A 21,926-nucleotide genomic window follows, 5' to 3' on the forward strand; every position below is an offset into this window, starting at 1 on the left:
AACCTCAGGAGGCTGAAGAAATGTGGCTTGTCACCTAAAACCATCACAAACTTTTACAGATGCACAATTGAAAGCATTCTGTCAGGCTGTATCACCGCCTGGTATGGCAACTGCACCACCCGCAACTGCAAGGCTCTGCAGGTCTGCCCAACGCATTACCGGTGGCAAACTACCCACCCTCCAGGACACCTACAGCACCCGATGTCACAGGAAGTCCAAAAAGATCATCAAGGACATCAACCACCCGAGCCACTGCCTGTTCACTCCGCTATCATCCAAAAGGCGAGGTCAGTACAGGTGCATCAAAGCTGGGACCGAAAGACTGAAAAACAGCTTCTATCTCAAGGCCATCAGACTGTTAAACAGCCATCACTAGCACATTAGACTAGACTAATGCGTAGACTAGAAATCACTGGCCACTTTAAGTAATGGAACACTAGTCACTTAATAATGTTTTCATGTCTTGCATTACTCATCTCATATGTACATACTGTATTCTATACTATTCTACTGTATCTTAGTTCATTCCGCTCTGACATCGCTCGTCCATATATGTATATAGTCTTCATTCCTACTTAGATTTGTGTGTATTGGGTATATGTTGTGTAATTTGTTAGATATTACTATTACCGCAATAGCATCTGCCAATCACGTGTATGTGACCAATAAAATTGGATTTGATTTGAGACCCACTCCAATTCTCATACAGCCCCAACAGATCCACAGATGACTCAATCTCTACTGCACTCCACACTGCCCTTTCCCACCTGGACAAAAGGAACACCTACGCGAGAAGGATGTTCATTGGCTACAGCTCAGCATTCAACACAACAGTGGCCTCAAAGCTTATCACCAAGCTATGGACCCTGGGACTAAACACCTCCCTCTGCAACTGGATCCTGGACTTCCTGACGGGCCACTCATAGGTGGTAAGGATTGACAACAACACAACAACACAACATGGAGGCCCCTCAGGGGTGCGTGCTTATTCCCCTCCTGTATTCCCTGTTCATCCACGACTGTGTGCTCAAGCATACACCCATTCTCATCGACTGGGCTGTCGTGGAGTAGGATGAAAGCTTCAAGTTCCTTGTTGTCCACATCACCAACAAATTATCATGGTCCAAACACACCAAGACAGTCGTGAAGAGGGCACAACAATGCCTATTCCTCCGCAAGAGATTGAAAAGATTTGGTATGGGTCCTCAGATCCTCAAAAATGTCTACAGCTGCACCATCGAGAGCATCCCGACTGGTTGGATCACGTCCTGGTATGGCAACAGCTCAGCCTCCGACTGCAAGGCGCTAAAGAGTGTAGTGCGTATGGCCCTGTACATCACTGGGGCCAAGCTTCCTGCCATCCGGGACCTCTATACCAGGCAGTGTTAGAGGAAGGCCCTAAAAATTGCCAAAGACCCCAGCCACCCTAGTCATAGACTGTTTTCTCTGCTACCGCACGGCAAGCGGTACTGGAGCACCAAGTCTAGTTCCAAAAGGCTTCTTAACAGCTTCTACCCCCAAGCCATAAGACTGCTGAACAGCTAATCAAATGACTGCCAGGACTATTTGCATTGACCCCCCCCCCCCCCTTTTTTTTACGCTGCTGCTACTCTCTGTTTAATATCTATGCATAGTCACTTTACCCCTACCTACATGTATATTACCTCAATTACCTTGACTAACCTGTACCCCTGCACATTGACTCAGTACCGGTACCCCCTGTATATAGCCTCATTATGGTTATTTTATTGTAACTTTTTTAACTTTAGTTAATTTAATAAATATTTTCTTAACTCTTATTTTTCTTAAAACTGCATTGTTGGTTGTATTTGGTGCATGTGAGAAATTTCATTTGATTAACTCTGTCAAAGCTGGCACTGTTGCTCATGCAGATTATGGCCCACTAAAGTAAACGCAATTGACCCCCATTATGGCTGCTTATCACAATTTCCCTCATCACCACGTATAGCTCTTTCCATTCTCTCCTCTCTGTGGGGTGAAGTCTGACACCTTCCTCTTCCAGGTCCATTCCTTGACTTCCTCTCCCTTCCATAGATTTGCCAAGGGCAGCAGTATGTGGTGGTGGTAATGATAGATGCAGCTGTATTTGTTAATCGTAGACACAGTAGTTGCAGTGGTAGTAGTAGTGGTATGATGTAGTACAGGGTTCACAAACTGGAGGCCTACGGGTGGTATTATTTGTCCCCCCAAGTTTTCTGAACAAAAAAATTTAACAAAAAAAGTACATATATTATATATACAGTGGGGCAAAAAAGTATTTAGTCAGCCACCAATTGTGCAAGTTCTCCCACTTAAAAAGATGAGAGAGGCCTGTAATTTTCATCATAGGTACACTTCAACTATGACAGACAAAATGAGAAAAAAAATCCATTGCCAACCCTTTGTTGGCAATGACAGAGGTCAAACGTTTTCTGTAAGTCTTCACAAGGTTACAGCTGCAATTGGTGGCTGACTAAATACTTTTTTGCCCCACTGTATATATATATATACTGTATATATATATATATATATATATATATATATACAAATGTAAGCAAGGTTTGAAATTATTATGTTTCAGTCAAATATTATATATGTTTGAGCTTCTTGCGGTCAATTTGCAGTCTACAAAATAATTTGCAATTATTTTCGGGTCCCCCGACCATCCGCTCAACAAAATATCGTCTCGCGGCTGAATCTAGTTGATGTAGTAGTAACTATTAGTGGTGGAACTTTTGGAGAGGGATTAAGTGTTGCTGTAGCTGGTAACCAGTGGTGAAAAAAGTACCCAATTGTCATACTTGAGTAAAAGTAAAGATACCTTCATAGAAAATGACTCAAGTAAAAGTACAAATAATAAAAATTCCTTACATTAAGCGAATCAGATGGCACAATTTTCTAGTTTTTTAAATTTACGGATAGCCATGGGCACACTCCAACACCCAGACACCACTTAGAAACAAAGCATTTGTGTTTAGTGAGTCCGCCAGATCAGAGGCATTAGGGATGACCAGGGATGTTCTCTTGATAAGTGTTTGAATTGGAGCATTTTCTGTCCTGCTAAGCATTCAAAATGTAACGAGTACTTTTGGGTGTCAAGGAAAATGTATGGAGTAAAAAGTACATGACTTTCTTTAGGAATGTGGTGAAGTAAAAGTAAAAGTTGTCAAAAATATAAATAGCAAAGTACAGGCCGTCATTTGTTCTTCACTGACTTGCCTAGTTAAATAAAAAGTACTACTTTAAAGTATTTTTTACTTAAGTACTTTACACCACTGCTGGTAACTCATACTTCTAGGGTTTCTAAATAGATTTCTGCTCCTTGGGTATTTCATTATCATAACTTCTCACAGAGCAATTGCTGTGTGCTTAATAAAACACATACATACGAATAAAGACACACTTATACATGAAACCCTGAGCGTAGCTCCCTCTCGTAACTCCTTCTCACGCACCTCTAAATCGCAGCCCCTCAGTAAAATGAGTCCCTGGTTTTCAGTACACTCTAATAGACTGCAAATAAACTTAGTCTACAGGGATGAAGAGTGTTTAAAATTAATTAGTGCTGCTATGTCCGACTGGGGGGACCAGTGCATGTAATAATCTGCCCATTGTTCTCTGCAAATAGACCCAGTCCCAGACTCAGTAAATAGGAGCTATTGGGGAGCTGAGTGAGGGTGGGTGGGAGTAAAGGTCAGCTCCATGCCTTGTTTTAATGACAGCACATTAACTTAGTTCACTTCCTCTGGCTTTACACTGGTAATAAACAGGAGGAAATGCAGAGAGAGGGTCTGGAGAGAGAGAAGGGAGACATGTGTAAGGGGTATGGCGAGCGAGCAGTGGTTGTTGTTTGGTCATAAAGTGGCATGGAGAACCCCGCAGAGTTCAGAGGTGGCATGTCAATCGGTCGGACAGCACTGAGTTGGGTGGGTCTGTGGGTGTTGGTGGGTTTATGCTGAATCCGCTCTATTTAAGTTCTGGTGTTTAATGGGCGAATCTGATGACACTGATTTTATTTGTCATTTATAAATCAAGTGTTTTCAGAGGGGACTACTCAAACACATAGCAAAGATTTTACAATACTGTTTAGACCCCCCCCTCTCTCTTCTCTCTCTTGTTCTCTCTCTTGTTCTCTCTCTTGTTCTCTCTCTCTCTCTCTCTCTCTCTCTCTCTCTCTCTCTCTTCTCTCTCTCTCTCTCTTCTCTCTCTCTCTCTCTCTCTCTCTTCTCTCTCTCTCTCTCTCTCTCTCTCTCTCACTCCTTCTCTCACTCTCTCACTCTCCCCTTGGTCTACTCTCCCTCTGTTTCTCCAGCTGGGCTCATGTGCCAGAACACCACTGTGTCATTACCTTCTTACTACTTGGGCCATATTTACAAAAAATAAGAGGACTTTGGGGTATTTGGTTACTGGGAAACTAGCCTCATTATGTTTAAAGGAAATGGAAAACTGACTGAGAGCCAAATGGCCTTGTGATTTTAAAGGCCCTCGGCATACAATTTATCCAAAAGTACTTTCTTGTTATAAAACCATGATGTAACTCTCCTATAAAATGTATATTTTCCAAAAGAGTTGCTGAGCAGTTTGTATGCTCTAAATGTATTCAGATGGCTCAGGAGGTATAGATGAGTAAACATTTGTCTGATGTTAAAAACTCTCATGTCAAGCTAATATGCTACTTGTGACATGTTGATTCGGTATACTCGTCTGCATCAAAAATTACTGGCTTCGCCTACAAACAAAGTACACAATTTGTATAGATGTCAATGCAATTATGTTTCCTATAAGAGCCATGTGATAATTCCTGTGTGTGTGTGTGTGTGTGTGTGTGTGAGAGTGTGACAGAGACAGACAGACAGAGGGGGAATGCTGGTAAGTACTAGGGACACCTTGTATCCTCTCATTGTCACCGAGCAGGCCTGCAGAATACACAGCAGGTCCATATGTCCCGGCTGCTGCATTCCAGTTACTATACCACAGGGGTCCCCAGTCCTGTCACCACATTAGAAGCTCTGCTGGGACGCATCATTGAGCACCTCCTACAGCTGCTCGGGGGAACACAAGGGTAGGGGTTGGGGGGTGTCTTAGGTTTGCCTGGCGTAGTGGGATAAATGATCAGATATTGTATGGTGAGGTGACTGACAGCAGCAAGCTCATTATCATTTTGTGTCCTTTAAGTTGGACTTAGCAAAGTTTTAAATGCTTATATAATACCTGATAAAACCGCTAAACACTTCCAATATGTTATTATATCTTCACACGTAACTCAAAAGGATTGTCTCCTGTATAATTCAATTTTCCTTTATCAATGATGCTAACTTTTATAGGGACAGTTTTACAGCCAGGACACACTCTGTCTACAAAACCATGTCTTCAATCAAAACCATTTATTTCATCGGATATCAAACAGTGAAGTTGTTACACTTGGATCACATTGTGTCATAACTGGGAGCTTGTGGTCACATCATTCTCTCAAAGGGATTGTCCAGTCCACTTTCCAATCAAATTCTGGAGACTTAATTTCCCCCTGCAGTGCAGTATGCTTGACGATTAAAATAATCCTAAATAATCCTAATAATCCTAGTCCAATAGATTATTTCATTAAATTGACTAAATTATTTCATGTAATTAACTAAAATATACACTGGTTAGGAACACCTTCCTAATATTTAGTTGCGCTCCCCTCCCCTTTTCCCTCAGACAGCCTCAATTCGTCGAGCACGGACTCTACAAGGTATCGAAAGGGTTCTACAGGGATGTTGGCACATGTTGACTCCAATGCTTCCCACAGTTGTGTCAAGTTGGCTGGATGCCCTTTGGGTGGTGGACCATTCTTGATACACACGGCAAACTGTCGAGCATGAAAAACTCAGCAGCGTTTCAGTTCTTCAAACAAACCGGTGCGCCTTGGACCTACTACCATACCCCATACACAGACACAATCTTTTGTCTTGCAATCCATACAATCCATGTCTCAATTGTCTCAAGGCTTAAAAATCCTTCTTTAACCTGTCTCCTCCCCTTCATCTACACTGATTGAAGTGGATTTAACAGGTGACATCAATAAAAGATCAGAGCTTTCACCTGAAATCCCCTTGTCAGTCTATGTCATGGATAGAACCAGTGTTCTAAATGTAATACTCAGTGTATATTAAAACTTGGCCCCTTAAAACGGAGAATACGATGTTTCACAATAGTAAATGTTAATTTTTCTCTGTCTTGGATACAATACACTTGTATATACCTCTACAATCACTTTCAGAAAGAAAGTATGAAAAGCAGACTAGATATGACTATTTTTTAGCTGATATACTGGTTAATCTCTGTGTGATTAGGATGTCTTGTTTTTCTCTCAGCAGTCAGCAATTGTATCCTTTCTCTGACATGTGTAAATCTGTAAACAGACATAATTGCCTGTCTAATCTTATTTAGCCTCCACGTCTTGTTCACTTTCTCTTTAGCAGCATCGCGAATGCTCGCCTGTCCTGCTGTGAATAAGGCATTGTCTGTAATCCCAGATGTAATCTGCCCCCCTCGAACCCAGCAGTGGCCCGCACCTGCCCTGTATTGCAATGCTCTGTTAGCCACATGCAGGTTCTACTTCCATTTGCTGCCATACTGAGTTTGAGAATAAGGAGAGAGGCATAGAACAGGATGCCTGGTTTACCACTTCAAGAGGCTGGAGAACACACTAAAAGTCTGTGAACGCTTCAAAGCCCTCAAATTGAAAAGGTGATTTATTTTCTTTGACTTTCAAACTCTACTGAACTGTTCTGGACATTTTCAGCCGTTGATGACAGGTGATATTGTGGAAATGATACACATAATTATACAATGCATTCTGCATTTGTCTTAACAATTTCAATCAATGCAGACAGTTGTCTGAACAATAGCACACGACACTGTCATGGTTAGGGTTGCAAAAATCCGGGAACTTTCAACAACTTTCCTGGTTTTCCCGAAGTCCTGGTTGGAGGGTTCCGGATTTCCGGCTTATTCCTCCCTGATTGTGGGAATCACACACAAACAGACACACAGACACAAACAGACACACAAACACAGACGTGATGCTGAGACAGTCTGATCGATGGAACAACCCTGGGAGTGCTGGACTGATTTGTGTACTTTCACCCTGGGAAGCTGATGGATGTGTATGTTTGGTTTAGCTGTGGTGCATGCACACACAGTCACACACACACATACTGTATGGCCATGACTGAAGAGATCCCACACTGAAGGGGGGAGTTGGGTTGGTTTTCTCGCTACTTCCCCACTGTTGATTTTGGGTTCTGTTTAGAGTTTTTGTTCTACTTTTTCCCTCTTACTTCTTAGTGTAAAGAAGTTAGAGCCAACTGAGCTTTTCTCCGTGTAAACAAAAAGCCACAGCAGTCAAACTAACTTAGACTAACCAATTTATCTACTAATATTTCACTAAAACGATTGGACCCTCTGTGTAGGCAAGAAAGAAAGAAAGAAAGAAAGGCAGAAAGAAAGGCAGAAAGAAAGAAAGAAAGAAAGAAAGAAAAGAAAGGCAGAAAGAAAGAAAGAAAGAAAGAAAGAAAGAAAGAAAGAAAGAAAGAAAGAAAGAAAAGAAAGGCAGAAAGAAAGAAAGGCAGAAAGAAAGAAAGAAAGAAAGAAAGAAAGAAAGAAAGAAAAGAAAGGCAGAAAGAAAGAAAGAAAAGAAAGAAAGGCAGAAAGAAAGGTAGTAAAGTTAAGAAAAATAAAATAAATATCCCAAAGATGTTACTCACCCCTTGCACAGTCAGACAACAGAATGGCCAAAAAGATGAGCAACATGACCTTGACGACTCCCATTCTGACTGAAGACAACTTCATGTTCCCCAAATCTAAAAGACATACGGTCAAAATATATAAAAACACTCAGGCCTTCCAGATTGTATTAGTGCACACAGCAGAACTCACATCCATCCCCAGGGAAAGCAGTTTGCCTTGTTAGATGATATGGACAACATATATGCTCCAACCAGTCCGACACAGTTATGTGTCATGGCTGTTGGTTTCTGCCATAATGGAATTGAAATGCATGGGGATTTCTCTTATAAATGAAAACGCATAGTGCAGCTATGCACATTTTTTAAATCATGTGATTGATTGACACAATAACATATGTACCCTTTGTGTGAGTATATTTATCTATATTCAATATATACAATGCCTTAAGAAAGTATTCACAGCCCTTGACTTTTTCTACATTCTGCTGTGTTACAGCCTGAATTTAAAATGGATTAAATTGAGATTTTGTGTCTCTGGCCTACACACAATACCCTGCTTTACATCCACTGCTATATTGTGGATCGAGAGTTACCTCTCTAACAGAATACGGTGGGTGTTCTTTAATGGAAGCCTCTCCAAAATAATCCAGATAGAATCAGGCATGCCCCAGGGCAACTGTCTAGGTCCCTTACTTTTTCAATCTTTACTAATGACCTGCGACTGGCTCTGAGAAAAGCCTGTGTGTCTATGTATGCTGATGACACAACACTATACACATCAGCTACCACAGCAAGTGAAATCATTGCAACACTCAACAAAGAGCTGCAGTCAGTTACAATTGGCCCATCAATAATATGCATGTCAATCTCTCCAGGCTCAAAGTAAAGGAGAGATGGACTTCATCACTATTTGTATTTGTGAGAGGTGTTGACATGTTGAAAGCACCAAGCTGTCTGTTTAAACTACTAGCACACAGCTCAGACCACGTTGTATACGGCACAAGACATGCCACCAGAGGTCTCTTCACTGTCCCCAAGTCCAGAACAGACAATGGGAGGCGCACAGTACTATATAGAGCCATGACTACATGGAACTCTAATTCCACATCAAGCAACTCATGCAAGTAGTAAAATCAGATAAGTAAAAAAAAACGGATAAAAATGGAACAGCGGGGACGGTGAAGAGACACGCACACACACATATACGTATTTTGTGTTGTAGATATGTGATAGTAGTGTAAAGGCCTGAAATCTGTTGTGAAATGTATTGTAATATTAAAAAAATTGTATAACTGCCTTAATTTTGCTGGACCACGGGAAGAGAAGCTGCTGCCGTGGCTCAGGGATTTCACCATGAGGCCAATGGTGACTTTAAAACAATTACAAAGTTTAACAGACGTGATAGGGGATGTCTGAAGATGGATCAACAACATTGAAGTTACTCCACAATACTAACCTAAATGACAGACTGAAAACGAAATCTGTACAGAATAAAAACTATTCCAAAACATTCATCTTGTTTGCAACAACGTACCAAAGTAAAACTGCAAAAAATGTGTCAAAGAAATGTACTTTATGTCCTGAATACAAAGCATTATGTTTGTGGCAAATCCAAACACAACACATCACTGAGTACCACTCTTCATATTATCAAGCATGGTGGTGGCTGAATCATGTTATTGATATGCTTGTCATCGGCATGGACTAGGGATTTTGTTTTAGGATAAAACGAACGGAATAGTGCTAAGCACAGGCAAAACCCTAGAGGAAAACCTGGTTCAGTCTGCTTTCCAAACAGACATTGGGAGACAAATTCACCTTTCAGCAAGGCAATAACCTAAAATACAAGGCCAAATAGACACTAGAGTTGCTTACCAAGACGACATTGAATGTTGGAAATCTATGGCAAGACTTGAAAATGGCTGTCTAGCAATGATTAAACAACGAACTTGACAGAGCTTGAAGAATTTCTAAAAGAATAATGTGCACATGTTGTACAATCCAGGTGTGCAAAGCTCTTAGAGATTTCCCCAGAAAAACTAACCGCTGTAATTGCTGCCAAAGGTGATTTAACATGTATTGACTTAAGGGTGTGAATACTTATGTAAATGAGATAGCTCTGTATTTCATTTTTAATAAATTAGCTAAAATGTCAAACCAAACTTTTTCGTCACTTTGCCATTATGGGGTATTGTGTGTAGATGGGTGAGAGAGAAAAAAAAAAATTAACCCATTTTGAATTCAGTCTGGAAAAAGAAAATGTGGAATAAGTCAAGGGGAATGAATACTTTCTGAAGGCTCTGTATCTGTGGTCAATATGGCGCACACTCATTCAAGTTATGCTGCCCTCACAGACTGACCCTTATGTTTCAACAAATACTACAAGTAAAAATGAATATTTCTTATCTGAAACACAACTGTATTATATTGTATAACTGTCACCATTTTCATTCATTAATTACTGTATATAACATTTTACCATATCTAAAAATTACACATCATGGCAAATTAATTTAATAGTAATTTTATCCATAAAACTATATAGGTAAGCAACCAATAGATAACATCCAGTAAATTAAATAAATAATATTTCTATGAACTATTGCCAACCATTTAATCGTGTGAAAACGGTCATATGCCCTGTATATTTTTGCACAACAATGTTTTTTATGAATGACATACCTGAAGTTTCCAGTGAATGAAGTTAACCTCGTATCAGCCTCTTTATAGAACACTTGTTACCCATTCTCATACAAGTCCTCGCAGTCTCCATTTATTTATTGACAGTGGCCGATTTCATCGGCGCTTTCTTAACCACCACTATAATTAATGATCGCTCCATGACTGTATATCCTTTCAGCATAGATCGGCTATATGGAAAAACTGTCAATCAGACAAAGCATACAATCAAATGCGTACATTTATCACACATAGGTATCCATTAAAATGCTGAATTAACTTCTCGACAAACTGGAAATGTTAGATCGTTTTTAAAGTCTGTATCCCATCTGTATCTACAGTAGACTCTACTTCATCGACTACGAGATTTAGCAGGGCAGCGCTGTCTAATCCCAGCTCTCAATTTTGGACCAATCACGTATAAGGACTGGGTAACTATCAAAATTAACTCTTTATTTCTCACTATCACGATCCAATAGCCCCTACACGAGTCAAATATGTAATTGTATATGCCTCAATTTAAAGTTGTCAAAATAATTCACAGTAAGTTAAAACAATTGCAGTGCTGACAATCAGGGGTGAACGTCACCCCTGTAACAGATCTATGATAAGGTTTCCCTCCCTAATTCCTGACCTTGACCATTAGGAGGAAAAATACAACACTGACCTCAGCATTGAGGCAATTTTATCCTAACTCCAGAAGAACAAAACAGAGTAGACTTTCAGCAACGCCCATAACATCAATTTATTAAAATGAATTATGAAAAGGAAACATTTTAAATTGTTAGGGGTGAGTTGTGTTAATGTATGGATAACATACTGAAGACACCCTGTTTCGACCCCAGGAAGTAATAAGGATCCTAATAAATACTAAACAACTGCATACTATCAGTCAGATATCAGCCAATGAGGGATCAAATGAATAGGTGCTGCCACCCAGTGGGACTGGGATGTATCTGCCCTGAGAACGTCACAAGAGGCATGTTCCAATGTTCCATGAAATCCTTTTGGATCATGTTGTGCTTGAAGGTGTCTACACTCAAGTTCCAAGACAGTATGTATCAATGACGAGTTGACAAATGTCACACCTGCCTGAGAGAATAACAATGACATGTAGACATAAATGACAATAAACACTTATTCAAAGAGGAAGTCATTTAATTTTCATGACATTTAAATCATATTATTACATTTTCCCAATGTTCCACATAGCTCTTATTATTGAAATGTAGCTAGCCTTTACAAAATAAGAACAAGCTCTGAAGTAATAGGACGTCCAGTCATTGAATTACTGCATCATTCCTCTATACAGAAAAAGGAGTAATAGATTTATACATTTACATCATTTACTTTTGTTCTTTATAAAATTAAAATGACAATCTCTTAAAAGTTCTTATATTTTCCTCAATAAAAATAAAACTTGTATAAGTAGTGAGTGGTCTAGACAAGATGAAGCCTGAGAATTAGCTTATAAGACAGCGCAGATTTGATATAACTGGTGTGGCCTTGAAGTGTAAAAAGCCATGGTTGTTTGAGACAGTTATGTCAGATTGGCCATTCCTCTATCCACATCAACTCCAACTCATTCTCCATTGTAACCCAGATGGGGAAGCGTTCCCTCTGCATCAGAGGAATATGATGATGTAACAGTAGAGGAAGTAGTTATCAACTGGGAACAGTACTACATTGTGCAGAGAGGTATGTAGACAATGTATATAACCAGGTTAGGATGTAACAAAACATTTTTAACAACTTAATGGTATGAGACTATATTTGTAACATATTCTAACTGATTTCACTACAGATCACATATGTTTCTGCAATAGCAGCTGGTATGTAAACAAGATAATGAGAATGTACACCAATGACCTGCTTAGTGTAGTCGGAGAGTTGTGTCTCTATTCTAGTGACACCTGTCTAGATAAGTGTGCTATCAGTGCTACTTGACCATTGTTCACCTAACACCTTTTTCGCACCATTGGTTAGAGCCTGTAAGCATTTCACTGTAAGGTTGTATTCGGCAAATAAACTTTGATTTGATTTGATCAGTGCCACCACGGAGTTAAAATATGACTTAAGATAAATGTGCTTTGCAACAATATACACAGAAGGGGAAAAATAACAACATTGCTGCCTTAACCAACTGATGGGAGACAAGCCTCATGAACCTCTAACTAGTATGTGATATGCACTCCATGATTCTAATAATCACAGATAATCTTGGTGCTGATGATGTGTGGTAGGAGTTTACAGTCTCTCTCCACTAGGGGGCATCCAATGCCTGAGAGAGTGACTGATGTGACCAAATCAATCTCAGAGGTTGACGTTGACGAGTTACACCGGTTAAGGTTGGGGTGGGTAGGGAACAAGATAAATCATTAAAAACATGAAATGTTATGACTGAAAGAGCAATGGCCACTGCCCACATTGTTATTAAAAGGCCAGACAACTTAAGTGTCCTTTGAGACATGGTCGCTAAAATCAAAATCCCATGTCTTTAAACGTTATAACACATTCATTGCCGTTTAAAGCATTGCTGAAAACTCCACACATTTCCGTGGGAGGAATCTATACCTAAACCATTCTAGGAGTAAATCTCTTTTTTTTGTTGCTTCGCTGATAGGTAGCCTGGTGAGGATTGCTTTCCCCTCCTCATCATTACAGCATCAGGAATTACACGACAAACTAAAATTAAAACCTTTAGAGCCATTTTGGCCAAACAAGTGAGATCAGTGGTGCGGAGATTATCATCACTATCAACATAATTATCCTTCATTTACATGTTTATTATGACTTACATTCTTTAAATTAACATCGGAGCCCTGAGAGAGCTCTGGCACAAGTGTGGGAAGCCCACTAAAGCATAGGACATGATGTGAGAAGGCCTTTTTTTATACACAAGCAATAAAACAGAAATGTTCCACAGGCTTTCTCTCTCTTTTCAGCTTCAAACAGCCCTAGAAGCTGTTCCTAAAGCACTGGACCTGTCCAGAGTAGCCTTGCAACATGCCAGTACAAAACCCTATTTCCAGTCGGTTGTTTTCTTTCTTCTTCCTCTGCCTCCACAGACAGGCATCAGTGAGTCAGAGGGGAGGAGGACAGCATAGCATCAGGCGCCGTGGGTCCCTTTCAGGCAGCAGTAGCATCTCAAAAATAACAGAAAGGGTATAATCATAGTTTATGTGCCTTCACATCCGACCTTATTTCATCTCTCTGCGCTCTCATCCATGTCCTCCTATTTCAAAGCCTTGCCTTGCTTTGCTTTGCCGTGCAGTGTGATGAAGTTGATCGTTAAGGTCGCTCTGTGCAGTTGGGGATTTACTTTGAATATAGCCTCATATCCCCTGGATATGCTTCTGTAGAGGCAGGGGGCAGGGAGGCGGGGGAGTCTGTTGGTACAGCAGGGGTCAGATGCCAGTCTTGTCGCTGTAGAACGGTGTGACGTGGAACATGTAGCAGTGTGTACACACCCTAACGGGCTTCACCTGGCCGTACCGCGGTAACGGGGCTGAGTGGGAGGAGCAGCGAGAGCAGAAGATCTGAAATGACACGTTGAACAAACAAGGTATATTTGATTGTTTACCATTTATTTTACGTAGTACAATACTTCGAGATCTGTGCAGGTGTTTTGTGTTACCTTGCCACAGCTCCTACAGTGATGCTTTCTGCGGATGACTGTGAAGGGGGCCTTACAGGTGATGCAGGAGTCACATTCCTCATCAGGAACCCAGTCTGGGGGGTCTACAGGGGAAAAGCATAGGCACATTAATAGTGGTGCTTGTTTATTCATGCGTCACTGTGCATGCATGCATATGTGTGTATGTGATTTTTGAGGAGAAAGGCGAGGTGCTGACCTTCGAACTGTTCCTCCCGGGCCTTGGCTGCCAGCTCAGAGGAAGAGATGGTCTCCTGACAGAGAGCACAGTCTTCCAGCATGGCGCTGCGCAGCCCTGGACCTGCTGAACCACACAGAGCACAGCTGTGTCATAACCATGGTCATTCTGTCAGTATACAGTACATTACAGAATAACATACTGGGAGAAGTACACTAAGATCCTTGGCATTACTGCAAGTCAATATAAAGATTCCCACCTTTCTGCTTGTCATTGTCCCCCTGCTCAGAGGTAGCCATGACTTCAAACAGTGTCTTCAGAATGCTTCGAAGGTCAGCCGCGTAGTTTGTCTGCAGTTGGTCAGCAACACCTGGGGGTCAAGAGGAACCAGTGAGATGCAAGGAAACGGTGGTGCAAATGTGGAACATGTGATAAGAGCAAAGCCCAGTAGGCTAATGTATTGTGGAACACAGTGTAAAGCCTTTGGAGTTTAGTTTATTAGGATCCCTATTAGCTACTGCACATGCAGCAGCTACTCTTCCCGTGGTCCACATAAAACGCACAAATTCATGACAAAGTACTATATATTGTAAAGACACCAAGGGACAACAAAAATACAATTTACACACTATTCATATATACAGTTCAATTAGATCTATAGAGAGAGGAGAGGATGTGATACAAGATGTTTTTTAAAATCTTTCTTTTTGCCTGAGTAACCTCTGGTGGCAGAGCATTCCACGATGTCATGGCTCTATACATAACTGAGTAACCTCTGGTGACAGAGCATTCCACGATGTCATGGCTCTATACATAACTGAGTAACCTCTGGTGACAGAGCATTCCACGATGTCATGGCTCTATACATAACTGAGTAACCTCTGGTGACAGATCATTCCACGATGTCATGGCTCTATACATAACTGAGTAACCTCTGGTGGCAGAGCATTCCACGATGTCATGGCTCTATACATAACTGAGTAACCTCTGGTGACAGAGCATTCCACGATGTCATGGCTCTATACATAACTGAGTAACCTCTGGTGGCAGAGCATTCCACGATGTCATGGCTCTATACATAACTGAGTAACCTCTGGTGACAGAGCATTCCACGATGTCATGGCTCTATACATAACTGAGTAACCTCTGGTGACAGAGCATTCCACGATGTCATGGCTCTATACATAACTGAGTAACCTCTGGTGACAGAGCATTCCACGATGTCATGGCTCTATACATAACTGAGCGACACATTCCATCTGTTTTTGGTTTGGGTACTGTGAAGAAACCCATAGTGGAGTGTCTGGTGGAGTATGGATGTCTGTTTGAAGTGTATGCAAATAGATTATACAAGTGTTTAGGCATTTCCAACACACACACACGTTTCCTAGTCAATAGTAGTAGTCAATTTCTCAACCATGAAAAACGATCATGCATGTTGTTGTTAGTTCTGTGTACAGTTAAGGGCAAGGCGTTCTGCTTTGTTTTGAGCCCGCTGCAGTTTTACAAGGTCTTTCTCTGCTGCACCTGACCACATTACCGTACAGTCATCAAGATGGGACAAGATCAGAGCCTGAACAATTAGTTGATCTGTGTGTCAAAAACACAGAAAATATTTTTATAAACAGACCTACCTCTCCCCATCATCACAGCAACTTTGTCAATATGACTTGACCGTGATAACGGACTATCCAATGTTACTCCTAGGACTTCAACTTCTTCAATGGGCACACCCTTTATGTCAAACTCCAGCTGAGGTTGAGGTCTAAGAGGAAGGTTTTAGATGTATTTAAGACCAGTTATTTGGTCATTACCCATTTTGACACTGACTGTAACTCCTTGCTAAGAGTCTCAGTGAGCTCACTGGCTGTGGGTGCTGATGTGTAGTCATCAGCCTACATGGTCATTTTAGCTTCTTGTAAGACTAGCAGCAAATCATTTGTAATAAATAGAGAAGCACTATGGGGTGGAGTGAAGAGGAGTGCATACTGGTTAAGCAACAAAAGCATGATTTCATTGTCTTTCAGAGTAAAAAGAAAGAAAAACATGAGAAACATAGACTGATTTACCCCATCAAACCACAGCTATACCCTTGGAGAGTAATATCCTTGGACAGATAGTCATACCCTCAGAGAGAGAGGGAGTGTGTCATACCCGATATGCAGACGAAGAGGCGGTGGATGAGGTCACTGCTGCTGTGGAAGCGCGAGCGGATCTTGTTCCTGGCGGCCATCTTAGCAGCCTGCAGGGCCAGCTGGATCTCATGGTGGTCCAGATCCTCTGACGTCCCTGAGCTCGTGGTAAGACTGCTGACAGGGCTGGAGGAGAGAGGGGGAGCGCACGTACAAGAGAGAGAGTGAGAACGGGAGAGAGAGATCCAGTGAAGGGAGAGGGAGGATGGAGGGAGAGAGGAGGTACTGTCATATTGTCATTGTTATAAACACAGAAACACTGTTCACCAGCATATTGTGTACTGCACTTGAATATGCATCGTACTATAGGGGTTTTGGTTGATTTCAATCTCAAAGTGAGTGAAATAGAGATGGGCAAGGGTTATAGTACTAACATAAGCTGTAACATGGGGATGTACGAAACAGAAACACACACACGGCCAGCGGTTACCTGGCTGTGTAAGCACTGCTGGACAGACTACATGTGGTGACAGACACACTCTCACAGTCACTACTGGAGACTGAGCTGAGAGGAGAGTCCTGGAAAAAACTGGGAATAAATCATTAAATAAAATAATAAACCGATAACATATGGGCAACATAAAACGGGATCTGTGAACATTATGATGGGCACAAAAGTAGCATAAAGCCAAGTGCAAATAGCAACTAGAACATAAAACAACAAGTGGATGACAAGATCCTGGTTCAATTAGCCAGAGAGACATGGAGGAAGTTTGCTTTCCACAGATATGTAAATGACTGTTGTTGAGGCCTACCTGCTTTGAAGGGGAGCGCTGATAATACATCACCCAAACACACACCTATAGTACATATGCTCATACCTAGTGTTCTTCTTGCTCTCTTCCTTGGACTCCCCGTCTGTCTGTCTGGTTCCCGTCCTGTCCCTTCCCCCGCTGGCCTGAGGCCTCCTCACTGTCCTCCACTGGTGGACACAGGGCTCTGGGGCTCCCCTTACTCCATTGGAGCTGCTGTCCTGGCCCAGGCCCTGCTGAGATCCCGGGGCCACCACCACCAGGCACTTGTCACAGCGCTGGTCCCCTTCCTCCTCCCCTGGAGGAGGCTCTAAGGAGCAGCGGGAGGAGGGGGGCGTCAGCTGGGGGGGAGAGTCCCCCTTCCTATGTAAGTTGTGTCCTGAGGAGGCCAGGCGACAGGCAGAGGACTGGATGACAGAGCTGTGTGGTGGATGGGGCTTGCAGTGTTTGTCCAACCCCAGGTCCATCCCCAGCCCTGTGTTGTCCATGGTGAGGGTGTCATCATGGCCGTCTTCACAGCTGCCGCAGCAGACACAGGAGTTGAGCAGGCAGTGGGTGGCCACCAGGGGGCCGCAGGGCTCTGTAGCTGAGGAGAGGGGGGGGCGGGGCAGGAGCAGCTTGTCCACAGCCAGCTCAGTCAGGCTGGGGGACCCGGGATTGAAGATGACCGTGGCCGAGAGCTTCATCCCTCCCATACGGTGTGCAATGACTTCAGCAGTCTCGCCCCCCTCCAGGCCCACCTCCCAGCCGTTAGTGTAGGGCAAGGGCTCCAGGCCGGGGGTGGGGCCTGGTCGCTTGGTGTTTGGGCACTGTGGGGGCATGTTTTGGGGCTGCTGGGACGGATCTGACTGAGCATCAGTGGACCAGCCATTCCTGGTTGAGTCTGTCAGGAGGCCAGGTCTGTGGGGCTGAGGCAAGGAGGGCTGAGGGGCTTTGGAAGGCGAGGTCAAACGGCTGCTGGTCACAATGTCCCCTCCTGCATCCAGGTCCTCCATGAAGAAGACTCTGTCCTCCTCCTCATGGTAGAGACCTGTCCTTCCCCGGCCCACCAGGAACCGGAGGGGGGAGGCCTCGGTGCTGGAGCCCCCGCTGGAGCCCCCTCTGTTGGGGCGGTGGGCCGGGGACTGGCCCTGGCTGGGAGGGGACAGCAGCGTGGACATCTCATCCCCCACACGGTACACCATCATGTTGAGCTGTTCGATCTCCTCCTCATCATATTGCATGGAGCAGGCCAGGTCTGCCTCCTCCACCTCCTCACACAGAGAACCCTGCTCCCTCTCCCGCTTCACCTCCTCCCACTCCCTGTCCTCCTCCTCCTGGATGTGGGAGATGCACAGAGACAGCACCTCCTGTTGCTGCACTCTCTCCTCCTCGCTCCCCTCCTCACCAGTGTCGCTGGTGGGGCTGCTGGATGAAGGGAGGTCTGGGGCTATGGTGGGGGTTGGGGTGGGTGTGGGTGGGCACTCAGGGACCAAGGGGAACTCCCCGTCCTGAGAGATACAAAGGCTCCGCTCCAGCGTCAACAACTCCTCCTCTGACAGGGTCTGCAGCAGGTCCCTATGGGAATAACACAACCTTAACAACATACTTACCAGCCTAAAATGATCCCTCAATGAGGATGGTAGTGGCCCATGACCTTTAGATTGTTTGCCCAGGTTCTTGAGACTGATGTTCAAAAGATTGTTGTGAATGACAGAACTATTTTCTATGATTAAATACAGAAGACAATCTATATGTGTATCCTCTTTACGGTACCTGATCTTCTTCAGTAAAGTGCGAAAAGGCCGGAGGAGCTCAGACATGTCCTCTGGTTTCCTATCCAGGTTGAGTGGACCTTCACCGTACACCACCAGACCACTGAGGGAGAGACAGGGGGATTATAACATGTTATTAGTATCAGACTTCTAGGAAGAAGAGGAAGATGGAGACAGAGGAGAAAACACTTACCACACAATGGCTAGTCTGGGGATTGTAAACATCAGAGCGGGTTCATAGTCATCGATCATGTCTTGGCTGAGATAGCCCAGCTTGAGCGCCCTGAGACAAAAACAACAAAGACGAGAGGATGTGAAATAATATTGGCCAACCATTTAAAAAATTTACTAAACCCTGCATCTCCTGTGACATCACTCGTCTCTATTCCTCTGTTGCCCCTGCATACAACTCACCTATCCACAGTCTCACAGAAGAGCACAATCACCTCCTGCTGAACATAGTATTCTTTGGGAGACTTCACAGGCACCATGGCTGACACATAGCTGACAGAAGAGGAGATAGAGGGAATTGTGTAAAACAAAATACGTAAATACAGTCAAATATGTTGTTGTTGATGATGTCCAAAAGCTAAAGATGTTGATGTCCTATAGCTACCTGAGCTCAAACTCAGCAAAGAGGCTGTCGAAGTGGCGTAGCGCGTCCCTCATGCGGTCAGTGTATAAGTTGAGGTCTCTGAGGGCCTGGTCTCTCGTGATGTTTCGGACTTCCTCCAGACTATGGGTCAGGTCCTTGGCTAGAGGCCTCATGGCCATACTCTCGATCTCCCTGTTCATGATGATGGAGCCTGCAGCCAGACACTACACACAGAGATGGAGAGAGAATGACTTGTGTTATTTAACAGTTCTCTTTCAAGTATTCGTTTCTCTATTTCACTTATGGGATACTTCTCCAGCGTATTCGTCTGAAGCCTTTATTACACTACTCCAGCCATGATTGGCTGAACGTGGGGGGGGACCCGGTCGACCCTCTCTTGGAGCGGAGAGAGAACTGGTTGGCATGAGCAGTGTCAAACTGGGTACAGGGCACGATAGACAGGGAATACAGACTAGAATTCGCTGTCACCCGCCTCAATTCAATGGAATCATATACACTCAGGAATCAGCGTGTGTACTCCGGGAGGAAATCACATCGCTAATAGGGAAAAGGGCAATAAGAATTGTTCCTCCAGAGCAAAGCCACTGCGGTTTTTACTCAAGATATTTCCAGGTTCCAAAAAAGGGGGGCGGCATACGCCCAATCCTAGATCTACGTGTTCTGAACAGGCACATGAGAAAGTACATGTTCAGAATGTTGACACGCACTGCTCTGCTACGTTCTGTGCGACCAGGCGATTTGTTCGTATTCGTCGACCTGAAGGACGCTTACTTTCACATCTCAATATACCCTCCTCACAAGAACTTTCTCAGATTCGCTTTTCTGGGACTCCCTTTCGGACTCTCACTGTCACCTTGTGTCTTTACGAAGTGTGCCGAGGCAGCCATAGCCCCACTCAGAGAGGGGCATTTGGCTGATGATGTACAGTTGAAGTCGGAAGTTTACATACACCTTAGCCAAATACATTTAATCCAAGTAAAAATTCCCTGTCTTAGTGTCACGTTCTGACCTTAGTTCCTTTGTTATGTCTTTGTTTTAGTTTGGTCAGGGCGTGAGTTGGGGTGGGTAGTCTGTTATTTTTATTTATTTTTATGTTGTGTTTGTGTTTGGCCTGGTATGGTTCTCAATCAGAGGCAGGTGTCGTTTGTTGTCTCTGATTGAGAACCATACTTAGGTAGCCTTTTCCCACCTGTGTTTTGTGGGTGATTATTTGTCAGTGTCAGTGTTAGTTCCACACAGGACTGTGTCGGTTTTCATTTATTTCTCTTGTTCCTTTTGTTTTCTGTGTCCAGTGATATTTCATTAAAATACACTGCTCAAAAAAATAAAGGGAACACTAAAATAACACATCCTAGATCTGAATGAATGAAATATTCTTATTAAATACTTTTTTCTTTACGTAGTTGAATGTGCTGACAACAAAATCACACAAAAATGATCAATGGAAATCAAATTTATCAACCCATGGAGGTCTGGATTTGGAGTCACACCACACTACAGGCTGATCCAACTTTGATGTAGTGTCCTTAAAACAAGTCAAAATGAGGCTCAGTAGTGTGTGTGGCCTCCACGTGCCTGTATGACCTCCCTACAACGCCTGGGCATGCTCCTGATGAGGTGGCGGATGGTCTCCTGAGGGATCTCCTCCCAGACCTGGACTAAAGCATCCGCCAACTCCTGGACAGTCTGTGGTGCAACGTGGCGTTGGTGGATGGAGCGAGACATGATGTCCCAGATGTGATCAATTGGATTCAGGTCTGGGGAACGGGCGGGCCAGTCCATAGCATCAATGCCTTCCTCTTGCAGGAACTGCTGACACAATCCAGCCACATGAGGTCTAGCATTGTCTTGCATTAGCAGGAACCCAGGGCCAACCGCACCAGCATATGGTCTCACAAGGGGTCTGAGGATCTCATCTCGGTACCTAATGGCAGTCAGGCTACCTCTGGCGAGCACATGGAGGGCTGTGCGGCCCCCCAAAGAAATGACACCCCACACCATGACTGACCCACCGCCAAACCGGTCATGCTGGAGGATGTTGCAGGCAGCAGAATGTTCTCCGCAGCGTCTTCAGACTCTGTCACGTCTGTCACGTGCTCAGTGTGAACCTGCTTTCATCTGTGAAGAGCACAGGGCGCCAGTGGCGAATTTGCCAATCTTGGTGTTCTCTGGCAAATGCCAAACGTCCTGCACGGTGTTGGGCTGTAAGCACAACCCCCACCTGTGGAAGTCGGGCCCTCATACCACCCTCATGGAGTCTGTTTCTGACCGTTTGAGCAGACACATGCACATTTGTGGCCTGCTGGAGGTCATTTTGCAGGGCTCTGGCAGTGCTCCTCCTCGCACAAAGACGGAGGTAGCGGTCCTGCT

The 21,926-nt window shown here is 43.6% G+C and overlaps 2 protein-coding genes across 5 annotated transcripts in view; both read right to left on the minus strand.

The window, feature by feature from the left end:
- LOC109903198 (fibroblast growth factor receptor-like 1) overlaps positions 1-10,772 on the minus strand; it is a 67,181-nt gene extending 56,409 nt beyond the window's left edge. Inside the window, exons 1-2 of the mRNA XM_020499844.2 lie at positions 10,413-10,772; positions 7,749-7,844 (exon numbers count right to left, since the gene is read on the minus strand). Coding sequence (XP_020355433.1) covers positions 7,749-7,833 — 85 coding nt within the window. The 5' untranslated portion in view covers positions 7,834-7,844; positions 10,413-10,772. The remainder of the gene's footprint in view (positions 1-7,748; positions 7,845-10,412) is intronic.
- Positions 10,773-11,550: 778 nt separating this feature from the next.
- The window catches only part of LOC109904100 (lateral signaling target protein 2 homolog), a 52,027-nt gene continuing 41,651 nt past the window's right edge, over positions 11,551-21,926 (minus strand). The window contains exons 4-14 of one of the 4 annotated variants that reach the window (XM_020501230.2): positions 19,557-19,759; positions 19,355-19,444; positions 19,134-19,223; positions 18,942-19,043; positions 17,256-18,743; positions 16,865-16,963; positions 16,397-16,560; positions 14,502-14,612; positions 14,264-14,365; positions 14,047-14,150; positions 11,551-13,948 (exon numbers count right to left, since the gene is read on the minus strand). In XM_020501230.2, coding sequence (XP_020356819.1) covers positions 13,817-13,948; positions 14,047-14,150; positions 14,264-14,365; positions 14,502-14,612; positions 16,397-16,560; positions 16,865-16,963; positions 17,256-18,743; positions 18,942-19,043; positions 19,134-19,223; positions 19,355-19,444; positions 19,557-19,759 — 2,685 coding nt within the window. In that variant the 3' untranslated portion in view covers positions 11,551-13,816. Of the gene's footprint in view, positions 13,949-14,046; positions 14,151-14,263; positions 14,369-14,501; positions 14,613-16,396; positions 16,561-16,864; positions 16,964-17,255; positions 18,744-18,941; positions 19,044-19,133; positions 19,224-19,354; positions 19,445-19,556; positions 19,760-21,926 lie in introns of all 4 variants that reach the window. The other 3 variants (XM_020501229.2, XM_031788126.1, XM_020501231.2) reach the window with 3 other exon arrangements.

Source organism: Oncorhynchus kisutch, linkage group LG14 (assembly GCF_002021735.2).
Source record: "Oncorhynchus kisutch isolate 150728-3 linkage group LG14, Okis_V2, whole genome shotgun sequence".
Classification (NCBI taxonomy): domain Eukaryota; kingdom Metazoa; phylum Chordata; class Actinopteri; order Salmoniformes; family Salmonidae; genus Oncorhynchus; species Oncorhynchus kisutch.